Source organism: Chenopodium album, chromosome 2 (genome assembly GCF_948465745.1).
Source record: "Chenopodium album chromosome 2, dcCheAlbu1.1, whole genome shotgun sequence".
Classification (NCBI taxonomy): Eukaryota; Viridiplantae; Streptophyta; class Magnoliopsida; order Caryophyllales; family Amaranthaceae; genus Chenopodium; species Chenopodium album.
Genome location: NC_137835.1, coordinates 3,460,971 through 3,482,702, shown reverse-complemented (window position 1 = coordinate 3,482,702; position 21,732 = coordinate 3,460,971). Strand labels below are relative to the sequence as shown.

Sequence of the window (21,732 nt, the reverse complement as noted above, 5' to 3'; positions counted from 1 at the left end):
ACACTTTTAAATTTATTACTTTCAGTTCATTAATTTAATTATGTATCAGTCAAAGTGTAACACTTATTAAAACACGAAGGGAGTACTCCTATTCTGTTTCCCTCATAGAGTCATAGAGTTAAGGGAACCCTATCTTTCCTTTATCTATCAGAACCAAAATTTCAATATCTCAAGTGTCACGTGTGCTATAAGTCTTGTAATATGAAAGCACTTTAATTTGAACATATTCAATGATTAGTGAGACTAAGGGCGTGTTCGGCGCTAGCTTTTGAGTAGCTTTTAGTGGTTTGACCAAGTCAAACCACTACTCAACAAAAAATGTGAGTGTTTGGCAAAGTAATGGTTCAAGTAGCTTTTAGTGGTAGAGGTAGCTTTTATTAAAAACTAGGATTATTAGTTTTTGAAATTAGAGGTAGCTTTTGAAAATTTAATGTATAGTTTTAAAAATAAAATATTGATTATTCAATGTAACAGCTAGTCAACCACTACTTTACCGAACAATCATACCTAAATTATCTTTTTTTCACAGTTAACAGCTTGTTGACAGCTAACAGCTATCTCCACAGCTCACAGCTATTTCCACAGCTACAGCTACCTTCACAGCTATATTTTGCCGAACATGCCCTAACTCAATTGTTTACCAGTTAATTTTAACATAAAAGGGTTGGCCATGCCATCTAATAAGGGAAGCTAAATGATTGACACAAGCAACAACTTTTGAATACCAAAAACAGCACTATGAATATTTCAAAGTCCAAATTCATTAAAATTGATTTTTAATTACAAATTTATGCACGAGGGGTCACCTTTTGCATATTGGACCAATTTATAACCTAATATCTTAGCTACTCTAATTTAAAAATTAAGCTCTCAGGTGGTTCTTCCTACTTTATCAAACTTTATTTTTGTTTAATTAGTTTTTAATTGTTGGTTAGATCTAATTAGTAAAGAGCATCTTTGAAGCACGAAAATCCAGACATATGATCAGATTAGCAAATTAATTTATTCATCCAAAATAATCTTGACTATTTCCTTAATTAAATGATTTAAATATCTAATATTCCTGACTTTATTAAATGAATAATTTGAATACGATTATTGCAATTTGGTTGACGCTTGACCCGTGATCTTTGAACATATCATCTTACGATTCTAGAAGCATAGAAATATAATAACGAACATGGGTGTTCCGTGAAACAATCTCGGATAATGTTGCTTGCATTTTAATTTTGTATGTTTATAAAAGTTACCTTTTCGAGAGGATGACGGGTTTCTTAATTAGGTTCGGATGAATCTTATTTATTTATGAAAGAAATGACATTCAAAAGCTCTAAAAATGACCATGATTGTATAGGAAGTAAAATGCTTACGTGATTTGAATTAATGCGAAATAAAATAATCATATGTTCGTGGCTAAGATGAGTATGTAGGATCCACAATTTCTATTAAACTAAAGTTTATTGCTTTCTCATATGATGTGGTCAATACTAAGGGTTTGTTCACATTTATTGAATTGAAATGAACTGAACTGAGCTGATTAGACTTAACTGAACTAAGGGCCTGTTCATATTTACTGAACTGAGTTGAACTGAACTGAACTGATTGGAGCTGAACTGAATTAAGCTGAAATGAATATTTTATGAGAGAGGGAAATTAAGAGCTGAACTGAACTGAACTGATTGGAGCTGAGCTGAACTGAACTGATTGGAGCTGAACTGAACTGAACTGAAAATAAGTAAATATGAACAGACCCTAAATAGAGCTGAAATAATGAATATATTATGAGAGAAGAAAATTAGGAACGGAATTGAACTGATTGGAGCTGAACTAAACTAAAATTAAGCTGAAGTGAACAGACCATAAGAATAAAAGTATTATCACTTATGAGAATAAAATGAGTATGTTTAATTGTTCATCCAACCATATATATTATTAAATGTTGAAGTATAGTTTTTTCAAATAGTACATGTGTCACATATTAATTTAAACATTAGTCCATATAAAATTATAAAGGGCTACTTCTACTATTGTCAAATGGTGATTAGGATAGAACAAACTTCTTTGAATTTGTGAAATAATCTTGACTATCTATGTTGCCCAAACTCATAATTAACACTATTTTGCTATTTTAATGAAAATTATCAAATGAGATATCATTTGGTTTGTATAATCATACATTTTCTATGATTAATGTATTTTTCTGATCAGGGATGAAAGATATTAAGCACGCAATAATAAAATGCGAAGTAAAAAAATATGATTTGACATGATATTCACAAGATTTTTTTTCGTATCTGAGAATAACTCCGCTTATTGCCTTATTGGCCTTGCATTCCTTGACCCTATGGCCTATGACAACCCAAAATGCTACTCTCAGTTGACAAATTAGAAATTGAACATCAGTAAGCCTAGCTTGGTTTTAAGACGAAATAAACTTCACAATTTTTCTCACCTTGCTAATTAATTTAATAATCCTAAAGCTAAGCTAAACTTAACTACTCGATTTCAAATCGGAATACATGTTGCATATTGCCAAAATTCAGTTGTAATACTTAGCTTGACAATTAGGACTGAGGAAAATCACACACATTCACATAAAAAAGGAAAAATAAATAAATAAAGGGTCATTGTCACATATTCTATACAAATATTTTCTACCAAATAAAATTATCAGCCCAAATTTTATATGATTATTAATACTACAAGTATTTCATTTTCTATTTTCTTTCTATTATTCTATTAAAAATTTAAAATTGATGTTATTGGTCGCACATTGTAGCTCGAATTTTGAATAGCAATTAAGTTTGATTATTTGAACAATTAGTGGTTCACATTATTATGCGTGGCCGGCCAGACTCAATTATAGAACCCTTCAAAAGTCAACGTTAGCTAGACATGGTTCGTTTAGGTCAACTCAAAGAGCTAAGACATGGGTGCCTTGGACCAACAACTGGGTTAGTTGATTCTAGTTTCTAGATATCCAAATTCAATCCTAATTGAAAACCGTTTCAAAGAAATGTCTAGTAGAAAGCGAAATTGATGCAACTCAAGTTGTTAAATTGCACAAGATTAGTTTTAGTTGAAGATAAACATGATCAATTTTGGTGAAAATTTAATATCAAGCTTAAAATTGGTTCAAAGTTTGACTAAGCGACATGGACCTAATTGAATTAAACGTTAAAACAATCAATTTGAAGCCTTTTCAAGTAACACATGTCGTATTGTATGATAAAAGTATAATACATACATTCATACTAAATTAAGACGTTGTTCTTTTAAGTTTCTGAGTAGAGCAAAACAAGTGTCAGCAAAACAGAGTAGAATATTAATACTCAGCAGAGTAGAGCTCAACAGAGCAAAGCAAATTATAGTAGAGCAGACCATAGCAGTTTAAAATAACATGGCCTAATATTAAATCTACCCAAAAATTATGAGTCATCTATCTTTTATAATTTTTGTTCAATGACAGAGACACAGCTTATACTTTTATGAACCATATTAATTAATACATTTTGAAATAATAACAATGTGCTTATATAACCAGTCTTCTAAAAAAGAATATTGTTTGATTAATTAGTTTCACATTACAAATAAATCATAGAACATAATTATGGTTGTTTAATTCAAAAATTGTCACTACCATAATATGTTATTTTGTTTAAGGGTTACGTGACTTATCAGATCAGCCAATAATCATTTAAATATCTTCAGAAAATCCTTAACGAATTATATATACAAATGTATTGTATTTCATAAAAATATGAGTATATATGTTAGACAATATAAAACTCCTTAATCAGTGTGATTTTTATTGATTAATATTATAAGAAATAATATTTTACTAATATTCTCTATCATATAGGAGTTACTCCATCCGTTTTGTAAAACATAATTTAAAATTTTAAAAGAATCTCTCATACGTATTTTACGCGAAATTAAATAAGTTGTAACCACATAGAGAATGATTCAACCTGAGTCCAAATTCTACAACATTACGAGACAATACTACTGAGTAACAAATTTTCTTAGGTTATAAATAGTACGAAGTATTAGACAATAACTATTATTGAAATCACCAGTATTAGGCTATTAGCTACATACGATTTAGTCAAACTTACGAGATTATGTATTTTTCTTAAGTTATGACAAAAGACAAAATTTCTTTGTTTGCTTTTGCATGGGAAAGTAAAATCATGTATACGTATTAAGTTTCAGTTTCAAAGTCAAGATAAATCATTGTCATACGAATTTCTAATTGTAATAATAAAATTAATTTGGTCGTTGATCGATTCTAATAATTTGCTTGTATCAAACAACATTGAAGACATTTTCTTTCTTTAATTTTCATCAATATCTATATTATATGTGAAGTATCAATTTCAGATTATGAAATATTTAAGGATCAATTTGAAGGAATTGAAGAGATAACAGATTGAATCCTTTAATCACTTAGCATAAGTAAGTCTCATGAGATAAAATCTTTTTACAACAAAATTGCTACAAAAGTAAATGTAAGTATGTATCCAAATGGGTGATCTCGTCATGTAGGTCATCTCAAGTCTTAATAATCCTATATTCCTAATCAAATACTAATTAAAGTCAATACTTTTTACTTGAATAATGATTTAATATACTTAAGTAGTTAAGTTTATATTCGATTTCAAAGACATTAAACTATAATATATATAGCATTATATAGATCAATAATTCAATGAAGAGAGTTTATGAAAATTACCAAATCCCTCCGTAATGTAACTACTTTGATAGGAAGGTTTATGATCCGTATATTTTATTTGTGAAATTGTGAGTCGAAATCTAATAGATCTAACTTTAAATGCAGATATCTCTCAAAGTACAAGTTATTATGAGGTGATTCGAGTTGGAGGTGATCAATAACTTGTTTCAAAAGCATTCCAACAATAAGTTATATGCCCAATTCCGACAAGAAACGAAAAAGTTAAGGATGTATTACGGAAACATGACGAATCTGGAAAATTGCGACGAGTAGGTGAGTTATAGGCTTATAGCTAAGCGAGTGAGCTATAGCTCGACCTTATGAAGACTTGTTGCACGCTTGAGCTAGCTGCGTCATTTCAGTTCTTGTGAGATCACTTATGAAATATTTTCTAAAATTATTTTTTCTATGACGGTTTGCTATTTGAATATACTTGGAGAACAATTTAAAAGGACCTTTTAGTTGATCAATTAGATCATACCTTTTGAGCTCTTTGTATATTCTCTCGTTCTTTCCTAAGGTATAATTTGACCGAATCAAGTAAATCTTTTTGTTCTTTGTTTATTTCCTTTATTACTCTCCTTGTTCTTAATTACTTTTCATTAACTTATTTCACATTAATCAAATACAATTACTCCCTTTTATTTCCTAACACATATCATTCACAAAAGTATAACAGTAAGTTAATTAAGATATCACAACTTCAATTAAAATTGGATAGTTGAATAATTGAATGGATGAGGAATTTATTACGGAGTAGGTACTACGACAAGTAGTGTGGTACAGAGTACGGAGTAGAAAGTATCCTCTGCAAAAAATGAGGATGCTATTGCATGCAGAGTATGCATCCGTACGTGTTGCAAACTTATGGATCCATGTATTGGCAATGGATATGTATGTACATCATCTACACGACCCCCCAACAATCCCAAGTCCCAAGTAGCTAGCTGGATACATAATAGATTTATACATACATCATACATGTCAGAGTAGATCAAATGGATACTACTCCGTACTTCCGTAGCTAGCAAAAGCCGTCTATAGAATTGTGGTTGAGATGGTAGAGTAGTGACATTACTTTTAATATTAATTTTTGAGATTTTAAGATCAAATTTCTTAGAACTTATTTAAAGAATTTCACTTAATGAGTGAATCCTCGTTTCTTAATCAATACAGTAAGAGAAATTATTAAAAAAAAAAAAAAAAAAAAACGTACATAAAATACAAATTTATACATAACCACAATTTTTAGAAATTTCTTGGACTAAAGTTTCTGACTTGATCCCACGTACATAAGTACATAAGAAATTCATTGGTTTCATATAGTAGTTTAACAAGTATAATAAAGGAGCCCTTAAAATTTCATGTAGTCACTAAATATGACTTTAAAATGCACCAATAAGGGTCTGTTCATATTTACTGAATTGAGCTGAACTGATTGGAGCTGAACTGAACTGAACTAAGCTGAAATGAATATTTTATGAGAGAGGGAAATTAAGAGCTGAACTGAACTGAACTGAACTGATTGGAGCTGAACTGAACTGAACTGAACTGAACTGAAAATAAGTAAATATGAACAGGCCCTAAGTATTTTTTACCTTATTTATTTGTGTCAAAAAAATCAAAAGATACGGAGTATTATATTACTCGAGTTTATAATAAAGTTCTCAAAAGTTTCATTAACAAATTTAAGCCTTGTTTAATTATTTAAATTTTAAGAAAAAGAAATTGAATTCATTTAAATTGAAATAATTTCGGATAAAATATGAAAAATTTAGATAATTAAAAAATTAGGTGATATAATTAACACAAATTCTTATGTGTGAGCCAATGGCCCAATGTGGCTGACAACATGATGTGACCAACCTTCATTGAGGGGTTGCTTTGTTATAGGAGTTATTACTCGATCAGTATTACAAGGGTTCCTTGGTCCATGTTTTTGGGGTTGCTTTGATCTTTATTAGGGGTCACACGGTGTGGCCAGCTGCATACAAAATGCGCCGATTAATTGAATTAGAATCAAGCTAATGAGGACACTAAGACGTTAGATTACTAACTTATACACTCTCTCGGTCTCGTAATACAATGTCTCTTTGAGTTTTTATGCGGGAATTGAGAAAGATGTGAATTCATTTAAATTAAGGATTAGAACTACATATGTGCATTAAGGTTAGAGAGAGAAAGAGAAAGCGTTAGAAATTGATGTCGAAAGTACAAAATAAGAAAATGAAAAAAATGACAACTCATAAAAAGAGGGTAATAATGTCAAAAAGTACAACTTTTACGTAGAAAGAGACATTGTATTTTGATTTAACCAAAAAGGAAACGTGGCATTATATTACGAGACGAAGGGAATATTACTTAAAATAGTTTCATATTAAGGGTCTGTTCTTTTAAGTTGAAATTCAGCTCCTAATTTCCTTTTCTTATAAAGTATTCATTTCATTTCAGTTCAGTTCAATTCAGTTAAGTTCATTTCAGTTCAGCAGAGTTCAGTCAATGAGAACATGCCCTTAGTGTAGAATGCATGACAATATCACACGTTGATCGATTTAATTAATACTCATATTAATTTTACATCAATACATTTATAACTTTTAGCTCGTTAACTTTACATTATTTTTTTAACTCTCGTATCTAACGTCTAAAGATGGTCGTTACTCAGCTTTTACCATCAAGGGTCTGTTCTATCAAACTCAATTTAGTTCAGTTCAGTTCAGTTTAAATCAGTTTATTTTAGTTCAGTTTATAATTTCCTTCTCTCATAAACAATTCAGTTCAACTCTAATCAATTCAGTTCAGTATATCGAAATAGGTACTCCGTAGTAAATAAAACACCAAATTTTCACTAAAGAGTCTTTTACAACCTTCATTTCCCTTATCCAAAAACTTTACGCACACTACTCAACTAAGAACCATCCTAGAAGCCAGCAGCCCACAATAATTATTTTAAAAAAAAAAAAAAACCTAAAACAGAAATGACTGCACAACTGCCAAAAAATAGCATATTAAAATTTCCAAAAAAATCACAATGTGACAAATACAATCAACGGCCAGATTCTATCAGCTGCCGCAATGAAAGAATTTTTCAAATCAAAAATCAACGGTTCAGATCTTATTCCAAATTTTCTCTCTCCTCTTTCTTCTCAAAAGACGTTACACGAGGATGCTTCCTTTCTCCTTCTAGACGTATGACCTCTCCAAGAAACTCACCCTTTATTTTCTCCTCTATATATACCCAATTTTTCCACTCTTATTTTCCACTCAATTTTATCATCTCTTTATTTTTTCCATTTGTTTTCATTCTATCTTATCAATCATCTTTTTTCTCCAGTTTTAATTTTATTCAACGCTAATTAAGCTTTGAGTGTTCAAAAATGGCGTCATCTGATCAATCATCGGCTGCTTTAGATTTTATCAAGAGTCATTTATTCAGTGAACTTTCTCCAATTGGTGTTAATTTCAGCTTTAATCACAATAATTTTGCTAATTCTGAGTTTAATTTTGGGAATAATAATTGTGATTTTAATGGTGTTAAACATGATCAATTATCAATTTCTAAAACTAATTCTCTTTCCTCACAAAATTCAATCTCCTCAATAAATTCTTTTTCATCGGAAGCTTTTGTTGGACTACAGCAGATGAATTCTGGCTTGATTAAGGAAGAGAAGTCATCTGATTTTGGTTTTGATTTCGATTTCTCGAAATTTGAGACCAAGGAGAAGGAGATGTCGACACCTTCGCCGACTTTTTCCGGCGGATCTAAGTCTAAGTTTAGGGAAAAGAGGCCGGCGATGAATATCGCCGTTCCGGCGCCGGCGAAGAAGTTTGAGGTGGTCGAGTTTGTGCCTGAGATGACTCAGCAAGCGAGTGATGTGGTGACTCAGCAGAAGGTTGAGAAGGAGGAAGCTCAAAGGCACTACAGAGGAGTGAGGAGAAGGCCTTGGGGTAAGTACGCGGCCGAGATTCGTGACCCGAACAAGCGCGGGTCACGAGTCTGGCTCGGTACTTACGACACCGCTATCGAAGCGGCCCGAGCTTATGATCGGGCCGCTTTCAAGCTACGTGGCTCGAAAGCGATCCTCAACTTCCCGCTTGAAGTCGGAAAGTTGGTTGAGGAGGCTGCAACTACAACCACTACTACCGCCGCCGTTTCATGCGGCGGAGGTAGTGGTGGAAGGAAAAGAAAGGAAGTGGAAGAGAGTAAAAATAAAGAGGTGGTACAAGTTAAAAAGGTTAAAAGTGAAGAGACCTCAACGACGTCGTTTGTAACCGAAGACTCATTTCCGTTGACTCCGTCAAGTTGGACAGCGTTTTGGGATTTAGACGTGAAGACGGGAAACGGATTGTTTACCGTACCTCCGTTGTCTCCGTTATCTTCCCATCCGTCAATGGGATATTCACAAATGGCAGTGATGTAAAAGAGATTACGAGTACTACGTATACGTATTGATTATCATTAATTATGGATTATAACGGAGTATTATCAGATTTTCGGTTTAATTTAAACTGTCTGATAGAAGAAAAAAAAAAATCCAAAAGAAAAAAAATGCTAGTACTTATATTAGCGTAATTTCAATGTTGTAATAGTCGACCGTTCAAGGGTGCTGTGTGTAAATAGTGAAGTCGCGGCCTAGTAGTTTTGAATTTCACAATTGTTTCATTAAGTTTATTAATTTCTTTTTAAATTTCATTTGATTTATTCAATCGAAAGCAAGTTATGATTTCAAAGTGGTAGGGAATGCAAATTAATTATGTCCGAATATATTAATCAAAGTTTGTTTTAATGTGAAGTGGTTGTATAATAAGTCTACTTTTGTGATCGTGCAAGTTGATGAATAAGATGGTAATCAACTTGCATGCGAGCAAGATTAAACAAATTGATGAAAGCAAAAGGTAAAGACAAGAATTGAATTAAGTTATACGATAAGAACAACAATATGATATCTTAATCCATGATTAATTAGTGATAATCATACTCCATAGTGGCAATTGTTTATTGTAATTATTCGTCAAAAAAACAAAAAAATTGTTTATTGTAATTAGCTTTCTTGATTAGTTTATGTGTCTAGGACATGTTTATTTTGTCATATGTTTACTTATTAATGTTAGATGCATGTATATGATTATTAATTACTTGTATAATGATAGTGAGTCAATAATGATTCTAAACTTGCCCGGTCTAATCTATATTTATTGTTTATGTTTATGTTTATGATTATTGTATAAAGTCGGTCATATCTCATATGTCAACTACAGTATAAAGTAGATTCAGTCTTTCCAATCATGTAATGGTGGCTAGCTAATTACAATGCTACAATGTTAAACTAATAATGTATTAGAGACCCATGTACATTGTACAACATTAGAGTATGGCTAAATATAAAATAAACACGATTACTTTCTTTCCTTTATACTTCCTCCGTTTTCTTTTACTTGCAACACTTCCCATAAAATGAAATGTCACAATACTTGCAACACACTATAAAAGGAAAGTTACTTTAGAGAAAAACTATACTATTTCCCTTATTTAAATCACATGACCCACTAAATTACACTCCTAACAACCACTCATCTTATTTTAAAGTTTATTATAACATGTAAACCCCACCTTTCTTAATTACCGCGCTAAATGATGTGTTGCATCTAAAAGAAAACGGAGGAAGTATTTATTTGCTAATAATCTTTAGACATAGTTATCTATTAACTCAATACAACTCTTTAAATTAAAAATTTATTAATGTGAAAGTAGATTTATTGGACAATTTGTTAGATTTCGGTAAAACTCCTTAAATTGGAATGTGTACCATTATAGCGTTTACGATATTAGTCATAATCACGTTAGAAAACCTAATACGATAAGAATAAAAAAAAACATACACAAAATCTATCTTAATTTGCAACTAATATAATCATACATATAACATTTATCACACGCACCCTCGTAGTTATAGTGAGAGGAGGTCACACACTCGTATGCTAAGATTAGATAATCTATAATGCAAAATTAAGTCCCATGGGAAAGCCTTTTGTGAAAATATCCGCAAATTAAAACCTAGTTGGAACACGTAGAATTCCAACGTCACCTAATATAACATTTTCTCGAACAACTAACACTATTGGGCTCCAGCTATAAAATGATCAACAATACTAGTATGAAGTACATACTTAGAAATTAAATACTTCCTCTGTTCTTTTTTTTTTTTTTATTGTACCATGAGAAATTTCACATTTGCCAATGTATTTTTTTAGCTATTAATACCTTCAATTATACTTTTGTAAAAATTATAAAAAAAATTGATATTTGAAAAGAAGATTTCGAGACGAATCTAACTAGATCCCACATGATTATATTTTTTCGAATGGATAAATTACAAATGATGTTCAAAGAAGATTAAGTGAATAGTGTAAAAGTCCTAATGGTGCAATAAAATAAAAACGGAGGAAGTATAAAACTCATTTTGATTAAGATGATGCAAATATACACCGATAAAAGAGTCAAAGAACTCTACTATAGCAATTATAGAGTATACTTCGTATATTATAAGCCCCACGTATTTGAGGATCACATTGTCCATACCCACTTACAAAGTAATTCTTAAGAAATTTTGTGTAAAACTACCCTAAAGATATGCTTATTTGTCAACAACTACCCGTTTTAAAAAAATATTGTTTAAAACTACATATAAGATGACAAATGTTTGTCTAGCACTACCCATAAACGGTTTCCGTCCAATTGAGCCGTTAGTGGGACCCACTCATACGGTTTCCCACTCAATTCTCCTCCTTCATTACGTTCCTTCTAAGTTCATCCAAAAATCTAAATTCAACACAATTTATCACTAAATTAGGAGATGTTTTAAGCTATTGTTTCAATTCTTGGTATATTTAACTGGTTTAAAGTTCTTAATTTACTTCAATTAACATAATTAGGGATTCAATTTAAGGTTTAGGGATTCAGATCAATTCAGTTTGGGGATTTTAACTTCTAGGGTTTATGGCTTGAATTGAATTAGGGGTTTTGCTTATTTCGTTAATTAAAAATTTAGGGTTCTAATTTGAGCAATAAAAATTAGGGTTTTCCACATGTTCAACAATTTATAATTCAAAAGCCACGAATTTCACATTAATTACTACATTTTACCTCGTTCATCTCTGTTTTCGTTTAGTATTTTTTCAGCATTTACTTTGCCTTTTCCTTTAACCATTGATAGTTTCACCCTCTAACATGTAATTACCCAAAGCAACAAGAAGATGAAGAGAAAAGAGAAAGACAACAAAGAAAAGGGTATAGGCCTTGTTAATTTTCCAAAATGGGGATGAATTTGGAGTTTTACTTGGGTTAGTTTAAGATGGTGAATGATGGAAGGTAAAAGAAGAGGAGTGAAAATGGAGGGAAAGTATAAAGAAGAGGGAGATAGTTGAGGAGGGGAGTTGTTTGGGTGGGAATCCGTAAAAGTGGGCCCCACAAACGACTCAATTGGACGGATACCGTTAATGGGTAGTGTTAGACAAACTTTTGCGATCTTATAAGTAGTTTTAAACAATATTTTTGAAAACGGGTAGTTGTTCACAAAATGATCTATCTTTAAGGTAGTTTTACACAAAATTTCCTAAGTGTTATGATAATAAGATGTTTTTATTTTGAAGAATGGTATTTAAAATTTTTCTTACAAAACAATTTAAATCAGTAGACTTAATAATCGACACTACCAGAACATATGAGAAATGTATTGGGGAGGGTTGAACGGTTGAATGTAGCCATATTGTCAAAGTCAATAGCAGGATTTTTTAAAAAAAGTCATTGGTCAGACCACGTCGTATGGAACTATGGATCCCAATCATCTCATCAATACTTATATGTTATATCCCCCAATTTTTCTTATGTTATTTGACTTTTATATCTCCAGACATTGACCAACTATTACTGTAGGACATAGTTTTGGGCCTTTTAGCTAACATCTAACTACAAGCCTACAACTCTTCGGTATTTGCAAGCAAGGTGATGCAACCTATTGTATTTGTATTACCGTACTCACAAAGTCACAATGATATTCGAATTAATATGATAGAGCGGTTTCAGGAATTTGTTTTATACCCTATCATAATAAATACTTTCTCTATTTTTTTTTTATTTGACCTATAAGATTTACTACCTTTATTTCTTATTACGTGCAATATAGGAATATTTTATGTCTCACAAATAATACCCTTTGTTGCACATAATAAGAAACGGAGGAAGTATTATAATTGTCAATGCATAGCTTTAACTCTTTAATCGTCAGTAACTTCAATTCTCAATAAGTAAAAATTATACTCTCTGTTTGTTATAAGCTAGAGTCAAAATTGCTTATTTGGGGAGACACAACTTTGACTATTAATAGTTTTAATAGAGATTAGTAAAAATTAGGAAAAAAATTAATTTATAAAAGTACACATTATGACAAATCCAACAACATATTATAGGATCATATTATATATTATTCTTCCTTTGTTTTTAAATACTTGTTCTATTTCTCCATGCGTGAAGTTTTAGGAGAAATTGGAGAAATTGATAAAATATGGAAATAGTGGGGCTGGTGGAAGAATAAAAAATTGTAAAAAGCAAAAATAGTGAAGATAATTGGAGGAGAGAGAATATAAATTAATAAATTATGATTTATGCAGGGTCCATTAGGTGAGTGAAATTAATTAAATATTGTAAAAACTTTCCAAATAAGAAAATTGAGCAAGTATTTAAAAACGACCGAAAATGAAAAGTGAATCAAATATTTTAAAACGGAGGGAATATATTGGTAAAAAAAATTTAAGTTAATGATGACATATAAATAGTGAAAAATCTCAACTCTAGCTTATTAAAAAAATGGAGGGAGTACTTTTTTTTTTTTTTTTTTTTTTTTTTTTTTTTTTTTTTTTTTTTTTAATGCATCAGTTTGACCTGCACATTTGTCAAGAAGTAACTTTGATCATTAATCTTTCATTGCAAACTAGTAAAAAGTATACATTGTGACGAATCTAATAATATAATATATAATAACATTTATTTATTTAATAATAGCAAAAAAAATTAAGTTAGACATGACATGTATACAATATAAAAGTCAAAATGATGCATTTAAAAAAGACATAGGGTGTAAAAAAATAAATAAATACTTTGTAATATTATAATAGTGTTTTTAAGGTTTTGTTTTAAAAATTAATATTATAACAATGCTTCGTATTATAACATTATAAAATTATAAAAAATTATCAGTTGTTTTGGTTATGGGTTAATTGACCTATTTGAATAAGATAATCCTAAAAGGTGGTACTGTTCTCATATTTTTGTAACGTTTGGGCTAATTTGAGAAGTCTTGCAAAATGTTTGATTATTATTGTGAATTTTTTATAAAAATAAAGGAAAATTTGCAAATTGCAACCATTAAAAAAAATTGCAAATTGCAGCCTGAATGTTCTTATAAATTATAAATTGCAGCTTGATTCAAATTTTTCATCGGTTTATGTGTTGAAAATTACCCGGTCAAGGTTTTAGGGGCCATTTTAGCCCTTTAAGATTCGGATTGAATTCTGAATTAAAAAAAAGGAAATTTTAGAAAATAACACCACAAAAAAAACACAAATTTTGATTATAACACCACAAAATTTAAAATTTTGCTTATAACACCACAAAAAAACTTACAAATTTGATTTCACCACCACTTAACGGATTCTTGGATGAAATTCGTTAGTGGGGCCATAATTTGACACGTGTCAATAGCCTATAGGTTTAAAAAATTTAATTAATAAAAAGAAGAAAAAAATCAAAAAAAAAAAAAATCCCTAACCCAGCTAGCTCCACCACCGGCGCCACCTTACCTCAGCCGCCGACACCGTAACCCAGTTCGCCGGCACGCATTTGCCTCCACCAAAATCGGCGAAACCACCCACACTGCCGTATTTTGTCTTCCCCCTCCCCGAAAACCACCCACGTCGCCGAAATTCACACCGGCACCAACCCAAAAACCACCAGCTTCGACGAAATCAACTCCCACACAACCTAAAAACCACCCACGTCGCCGAAATCCTCTCCCACACCATCATCGTCGCCGATTATCCTCTCTCTTATCCAAAACCGTCGTCGAAACCCCAACCCACACCAACCAAAAACCGCCATCACGTGAACCCTAACCCGTTTCCAGATTTCGAATTAAATCGGAGTTGGGGGTGAGGCCAAGCTGGGTACGGCGTTTAAGGGTTAGGGTGATGCGTCGTTCAGGTGGTCGGGGGTCGAGGGTGGTCGACTGGGCGAACCAGCAGCGGCGGTGGGCAGGAGAAACCGACGCCGGTGGTGAGTACGGTGGCTGGGTTTGGATTTTAGGGTTTTTCATTTTTTTTTTATTTTTCCTTTTTTTTAATCCAATATATATCTGACACGTGTACTTTGTGGGGCTCACTAACGGTTTTTTGGATGGCGTTGGAAAGAGGCGGTGAAATCGATTTTTTTGGTTTTATGATGGTGTTATAATCAAAATTTTAAATTTTGTGGTGTTATAATCAAAATTTGTGTTTTTTTGTGGTGTTATTTTCTAAAATTTCCTTAAAAAAACAATTAAAAAAAAAAATAACATAAGTGCCTCATTTTCACAACAAAAAATAGTTACCACTCCACTAAGATCAATCTTTCAATAAAACAACCGAAATGCTCTCCAACACTACCTCAAGAAGGAGCAACAAACTTTGTGGACAATTTTTATTCATTGCATTTATTGTCACCGCATGTACTTAATTCAATTAACTTGTCACTCGTCTCCAATTGAACTTCATCAACATGACAAACATGGAGGTAATTAGTTATCGTGGTGATATGATACTAGTTTTAGCAATTTGTAACCTTTATTTTCGAGTCGAATTCTTAATTGTGCTTTTTTGTTTGTTTGGTTTTTTTTTTTTTTTTTTTTTGAGGGACAATCGGGATTTAATTATTGCTATGTTTCTTTTCATATCTTGCTTATTATTGGTAATTTTTTTTAGTACACATGCATATCTCATGTAAATGATCAATACTAGCATAACCCTAGGAACATACCGCATATGTGATATGGGTTAAAGAGGTGTCAATTCAAATGATCGGACATTTTCAAAGTAGAGTCATTCGAAATTATTATGTCCACGTGAGTCTAGATCTAAATTGGATATTTTTCGGGTCGATTTCAAATCGGGTCAGGACAGGTGTTGTTTTGATACCTCAGGACAGGTGTTGTTTTGATACCTCTCACGTACATATCCCTAGACATGTTAATCTTCAGTCTTCAGCGATAGGATGACAATTACTTGTTTGCATTTTCTATTTCAGGCATAAGCCACCGCAGACCGGCAGTAATATAATATGCTCATAATTCAATTCAATAATATTGAGTATCATATTTGGGTCATTTTCAGTCGGTATAATTTAATTCATGGTGATAAGTTATCTCTATTACAATGTGGCCAAAGTCAGTCAAGAATTTTCATCAAAAGACAAGCAAAGTCAGTCAACCAAATCAAGCACGAGGTTTTGACTTTATGACACACTTCTTAAGTGGGAGAAAATGGTGGGTGAGTCTAGCTTAGAGGTTGTAATATTTTGGATATACAAGTAATTATTTGAAGACTTACATACTTGCACCTTTTTCATTCTATTTTACTGAATAATTTTATCTACTACTTCCGTTACAGGTTATGTGCAACGATTAAACATTTTTCTTCTCTACTTTATGTCAAATCGTTGCACATAATCTGTAACGGAGATAGTACTTAAGTAGGATTAAAATATTAATATTAAATCGATATGTTTGAAAGTAGAAAAAAAAAACCCAAAAAGCTTAGATTGATAATTCATATTCTCAAGCCGAATTCGTGATGAAAATAGAACTTCTAACCTCACAATTTAAGTACATGCATCATCCCTAAAAGGCTATTAAAAAATACAGACTAAAGACTATATATAAGCATTAAATATACTTTCTAAAATGGAATTAAGTTGAGAATTCATGACAAAATCACGCGCAGATATGTGTAATTAATATTAATTTTTCCTCAATATTTTCGTTTTTAGCTTCTTATACTTAGCCCTTCTTCAATAATAATAAAATAACTATAAGTACATACCTCGAAACCTTAAAAACTTGGAGAATATAATATGTTAAAACGTTTTACACACCATATAAACATAAATCAACATACTACTCCGTAGTAAAACACTGGGATCCAAAATATAGGATACTTCCCGTCAAATTATTACATGCATGCACATTGCTTCAATTTTGTCCAAAAATGCAAGTTGCAATGAAATTTTCTGGAAAAAACTGTACTTGTAAAATGAGCAATAATTTTCTTGCAAGATTCATTGATTGGAAATTTAGCAGCCCTTTCCTACATTTTTTCAAGAGTTGAGACAACTTACAACCACGTATACTATACATAATACTCCGTAGGTCTAGAATGCGTCACAATTAGGGCTATATGTACGTCGTTTGGTTGGTGGCTCTAACTTTGGGTGGGGTAGCTTTTCCAATTTCTAACCATTTACAATAATAAGTAATTAAAGCAAGATAATGGTAACTTGTACTACATTTTACTTTTTTCATACTCGTTGATATAAAATTATAAACGGTAATATATCTAGCTAATTATCATTGTATATGTAATTGTAAAGATTATACTCGTATAAAGTTAAGATTTCTGAAAGAACTTATTAAAGTGAATAACTAAATTTTCTATTACATGTGAATGATTAAAAAAAAAAAAAAAAAGATTAAACTGAGCTTGTAAATTAGTGTTACAATTCAAAATGTTAGCATCAACGTGAAATGAGGGTAGGGTACCTGTTCTCTTCAGCTCAATTTCAGTTCATTTCAATCCAATTCAGCTCCAATCTGTTTTGTTTAGTTTAATTCAACCCAAATTCTAATTTTCTTCTCTCATAAACAATTCATTTCAGCTCGATCTATTCAGTTCAATTCAGCTCTAATCATTTCAGTAAATCAAAACATGCCCGTACTAGTTATACATAACGATGTTTAATAAAAGTCTGATCTCTTAATTACATTTGTTTTATTTAATTTGTTGTATCTGAAATCAAAGTCTAATTGTACTGTATTCTTCCTTTTGTAGGTGGGAATGGAGGACGACAATTGGAAGTGAATGTATCATGTATGTATCATAGATTAGTTGTACAACTTGCATGCACTACATGCATGAATATTATTCAATAAACATTAGTTTATGGGTTTATATAATCTTTATAAAACAATGCAAGTGATTAAGTAATTATAGTGTGACCAAAATCAAATTATATTATCAATGTGATTTACTGAATTGCATGGAAAAAGCTAAGGGTTAATGCTTGATTTGGAGATGCTATGTATTGAATGGTGATGAGTGAACATTCAAGACATTTACCAAGTGTAGTGTACGAATAGACAATCCGTTATAATCAAGTGAACATTTAAACATTTCCCAAGTGACTATGTAGATAATTAGATATGTTATTATGTTATATTGACAACGACTTATTTTTAGCTCTATTTAAGAAAGATATATCAATTTATTGTAGTGTCGGATGAAGAGTTTAAAGTTAGATCGTGAATGATCACTGGTATGCAAGGAAAAACATAATTGTAAGGGATTATTTTAATTAAAATCGTTCAATATTTTTTTTTTTAATTTTTATATAGCATAATAATAAGAAATTTAAATATTAAAACAAATGGGTACAATATTAAAAAAAAAAAATTAATCCTTTAAATCAAGATAATACTGAATAAATCAGAAAATTATGTCTTAATCACTAACACAATTATAGTAGGCAACACATACAAGCTTCCCAACAACTGAACAACTTGCATATTGTCATTATGATGATGCAACCGTCGTCCGTCAAACAAGTTGACATGTGAATTTTGATCTAAAAATTGTTAAGAAGTCGATCATATTAATTTGAGAATTGACATGTATTTTGTATCTAACTAGTTTTTTGGCCTGTTTAATGTACGGGTTGTTACTTGGGTTAATTATTTTCATATGTAGGTATACTTTATTTCTATAACTTAAAAGGAAAACAAAAAAAGAATGAGGATAAAACTGTGAAAGAAGATGAAGGAATTTAGTTAGATATATATACATAAAGATTGTGGGATATGAAATGACATATTAATTAAGATTATATTTAAAGTCTATGAGATGAAAAGACAATTTTTATTAGGAAAATTTGCGAGGAAGGTCCTTTTAAGTGGCCGACCTTGTGAGAAAGACCCTTTTATAAAAAAGGTGGCACAAAAGGTCCTTATATAATGTTTGGGTTGTGAGGAGGGTCCTTTGACCATTTTTCGGCGTTGACTTTTTTATTTTCCGGCAAAAAAAAAACCACGTGTAAAGCACGTGACTTATTAAGTTCCCTATTTTATCTCATTGTGGGGAGGATTAGCCTTGAATTACTTTGAATAGCCTTCAATTTTAATTTACGGGATTACAATTGAAGTTTTGGTGTTAATTGTTTTCACAAATTAGGGTTTAATAGGGGGAAAAAAGGGGAAAACGAGGGAAAAGAGGAGGGAGAAAAAAGAGAACTTAGATGTGACTTTTTTTGGCCGGAAAATAAAAAAGTCAACGCCGAAAAATGGTCAAAGGACCCTCCTCACAACCCAACACATGATATAAGGACCTTTTGTGCCACCTTTTTTATAAAAGGACCTTTCTTACAAGGTCGACCACTTAAAAGGACCTTCCTCGCAAATTTTCCTTTTTATTATAATTCATATATTTATGTAATGCGTAGTTTTTTTTTTTTTTTTTTCTTTTTTTGAATAGATGCAATGTGTAGTTGTGTTTATTTTATTATGGTGGAAATGAAACACTTCACTTTTTTAATTGAATTTGCAAGTTGTAGAACGCATAAAGACTTAAATATAAATATTAAGGGAGGTGACATATGGTATATGGGGGTAATAATTGACTTATGATGCCACATGTCATTTGAAAAAGTTGTGGTTTTTGTTTTTAAATACTAAGTATAGATAGATTGGGTGACGAAGTAATAATTGTGATTTGCATTTATCATTTGCTTACTAGAGATTTGACGTAAATTTAGTGGGTTGAGGCCCACTTAACAAGAGCCGATGGTCCAACGGCACCTTGGTTCTTAAGGCTGGTGCTCCCAAAGCCTGGCCCAAAATAAAGCAAGTAAGTTTTCATTGCCTAGGACTCTAATGCCTCATTGTATTTGTTAGATCATGTTCTCTTCAACTTATATTCATTTCAGTTTAGCTCAGCTCTAATAAATTCAGTCCAGTTCTTAATTTTCTTCTCTTATAAAATATTCAGTTCAGTTCAGCCCCAATAAGTTTAGTTTAGTTCAGTTCAACTCACAGTTCAGTAAATCAAAATAGGCCCTTAGTTTTTAGAAACCACATGAAGGCTGAGACTTGTGATAGTTACTCAATTGAAATTTAGAGGTATTAATTGTTTAGCTAATCATTTTTGTAAAATAAGATTTTACTGAATTGACATCTCTCGTCACAATTTAATGAAGGACAAATTTACCGATAGAGCGAAAGTGGAATATGATCTTATGACCATTAAGCTATTGAGTCCAAACCTTATCATTAGACTAAGTCTTGCTTGATGCATATAGCTAATTATAGCGATCGACCTTCTTTAGATTATTTAGGGCAAAAAAGTAAGGACATTTGGGCTATTAGGTTAACAGGCCCAAGAAAGGTTTTATCATACTAGTTTATGACTAAAATTTCAATTATTTGACCCATAAAATCTTGGACTAAATTGGGCCAAACCATGTGGGTCAGGCTGCTATCTGTATCATCTAAAACCAAGCCCGAATCTGTAAGTATTAGTATATAACTGTGGACCTGTGGTTCGGACTCTTGCATTAAGCTAAAACTCAAGGGATCATGAGGTAACAACTATAAATGTTAAGGTTTGTATGGTGTAACAAATATGGAGGACCTCAGGACATCATTCCAAGAATATATACAATTGTTTAAAATGATAACCTTTTAGTATTGATCAAAGAATCAATATAATACCTCCGCTACATATTATGTGTCACTTTGGAATTTTTTATATTTCACAAATAATATCTTAAATTTGCACATAATATGTAACAGATGTAGAGAGTTAACTATTCAAAAAGTCAAGAAATTAATTAATAATTGTTTCTTTAGGTTTACAATTCTCTTAAGGGAGTGCGGGGTTTCTTTTAAGTATTAATACTTAGGAATTAAGCCTAACTAATAAGGTATTTTGTCTATCGGTTAAAATTGAAGATCTATGGCTTCATGAATCCATGCTTCCCCAATGGCCCAATTACAATGCTTTTATGGACAATACAACATAAAAAAAAATGTTAAAATTAGGAAATTTTCATATTTGCTACCACTAAAAACACCACGCTTCATATTTGCTACCTGTTTAATTTTTTTTTTTTATTTTACTACCACCTAAAACAGAGTTTGTTAAAAATCACTACCACATGTCTTATTCTGTTACTATTTCCGTTAGTGGGCCCACTCCACCGTTTAGCCACCCCTCCAACCACCTTGCAGCCACCCCTCCTCCTCACTGCCACCCCTCACCTCCCCCCTCCCCCTGCCGGCGCCGGCGCCGCCGCGCGAACCCACCCCCTCCCTTTCCCCCACCCTATACGCATCCAATCCCCCATTTCCCTTTCCCGTTCTTGAGCTCCGACCCCCACCCTGAACGAAAACCACCCCCTTTCCCCTTCCCTCCACCGGAAATCGGCCCCCCTCCCCTGATTCCCCCACCGAAATCGACCCCCTCCCTTTCCCCTACCCTTTTCGGCCGTCCCTAACCCTAAACCACCACCCCAAAACCACCCTAAACGAATTTTAGGGTTTCGGTTGTGGTGGTTTTGGGTTAGGGACGACCGAAAAGGGTAGGGGAAGGGGAGGGGGGTCGATTTTGGTGGGGGAATCAGGGGAGGGGGGGCCGATTTCCGGTGG

At 32.0% G+C, this 21,732-nt stretch overlaps 1 protein-coding gene across 1 annotated transcript; it reads left to right on the top strand.

Moving 5' to 3' along the window:
- The first annotated feature begins 8,015 nt into the window (after positions 1 to 8,015).
- LOC145593130 (ethylene-responsive transcription factor 5-like) lies at positions 8,016 to 9,466 on the top strand. Its single transcript, XM_081649644.1, has one exon. The coding sequence runs from the start codon at positions 8,113 to 8,115 to the stop codon at positions 9,154 to 9,156; it is 1,044 nt and encodes a 347-aa protein (XP_081505770.1). The 5' UTR covers positions 8,016 to 8,112; the 3' UTR covers positions 9,157 to 9,466.
- The last annotated feature ends 12,266 nt before the right edge of the window (positions 9,467 to 21,732 follow it).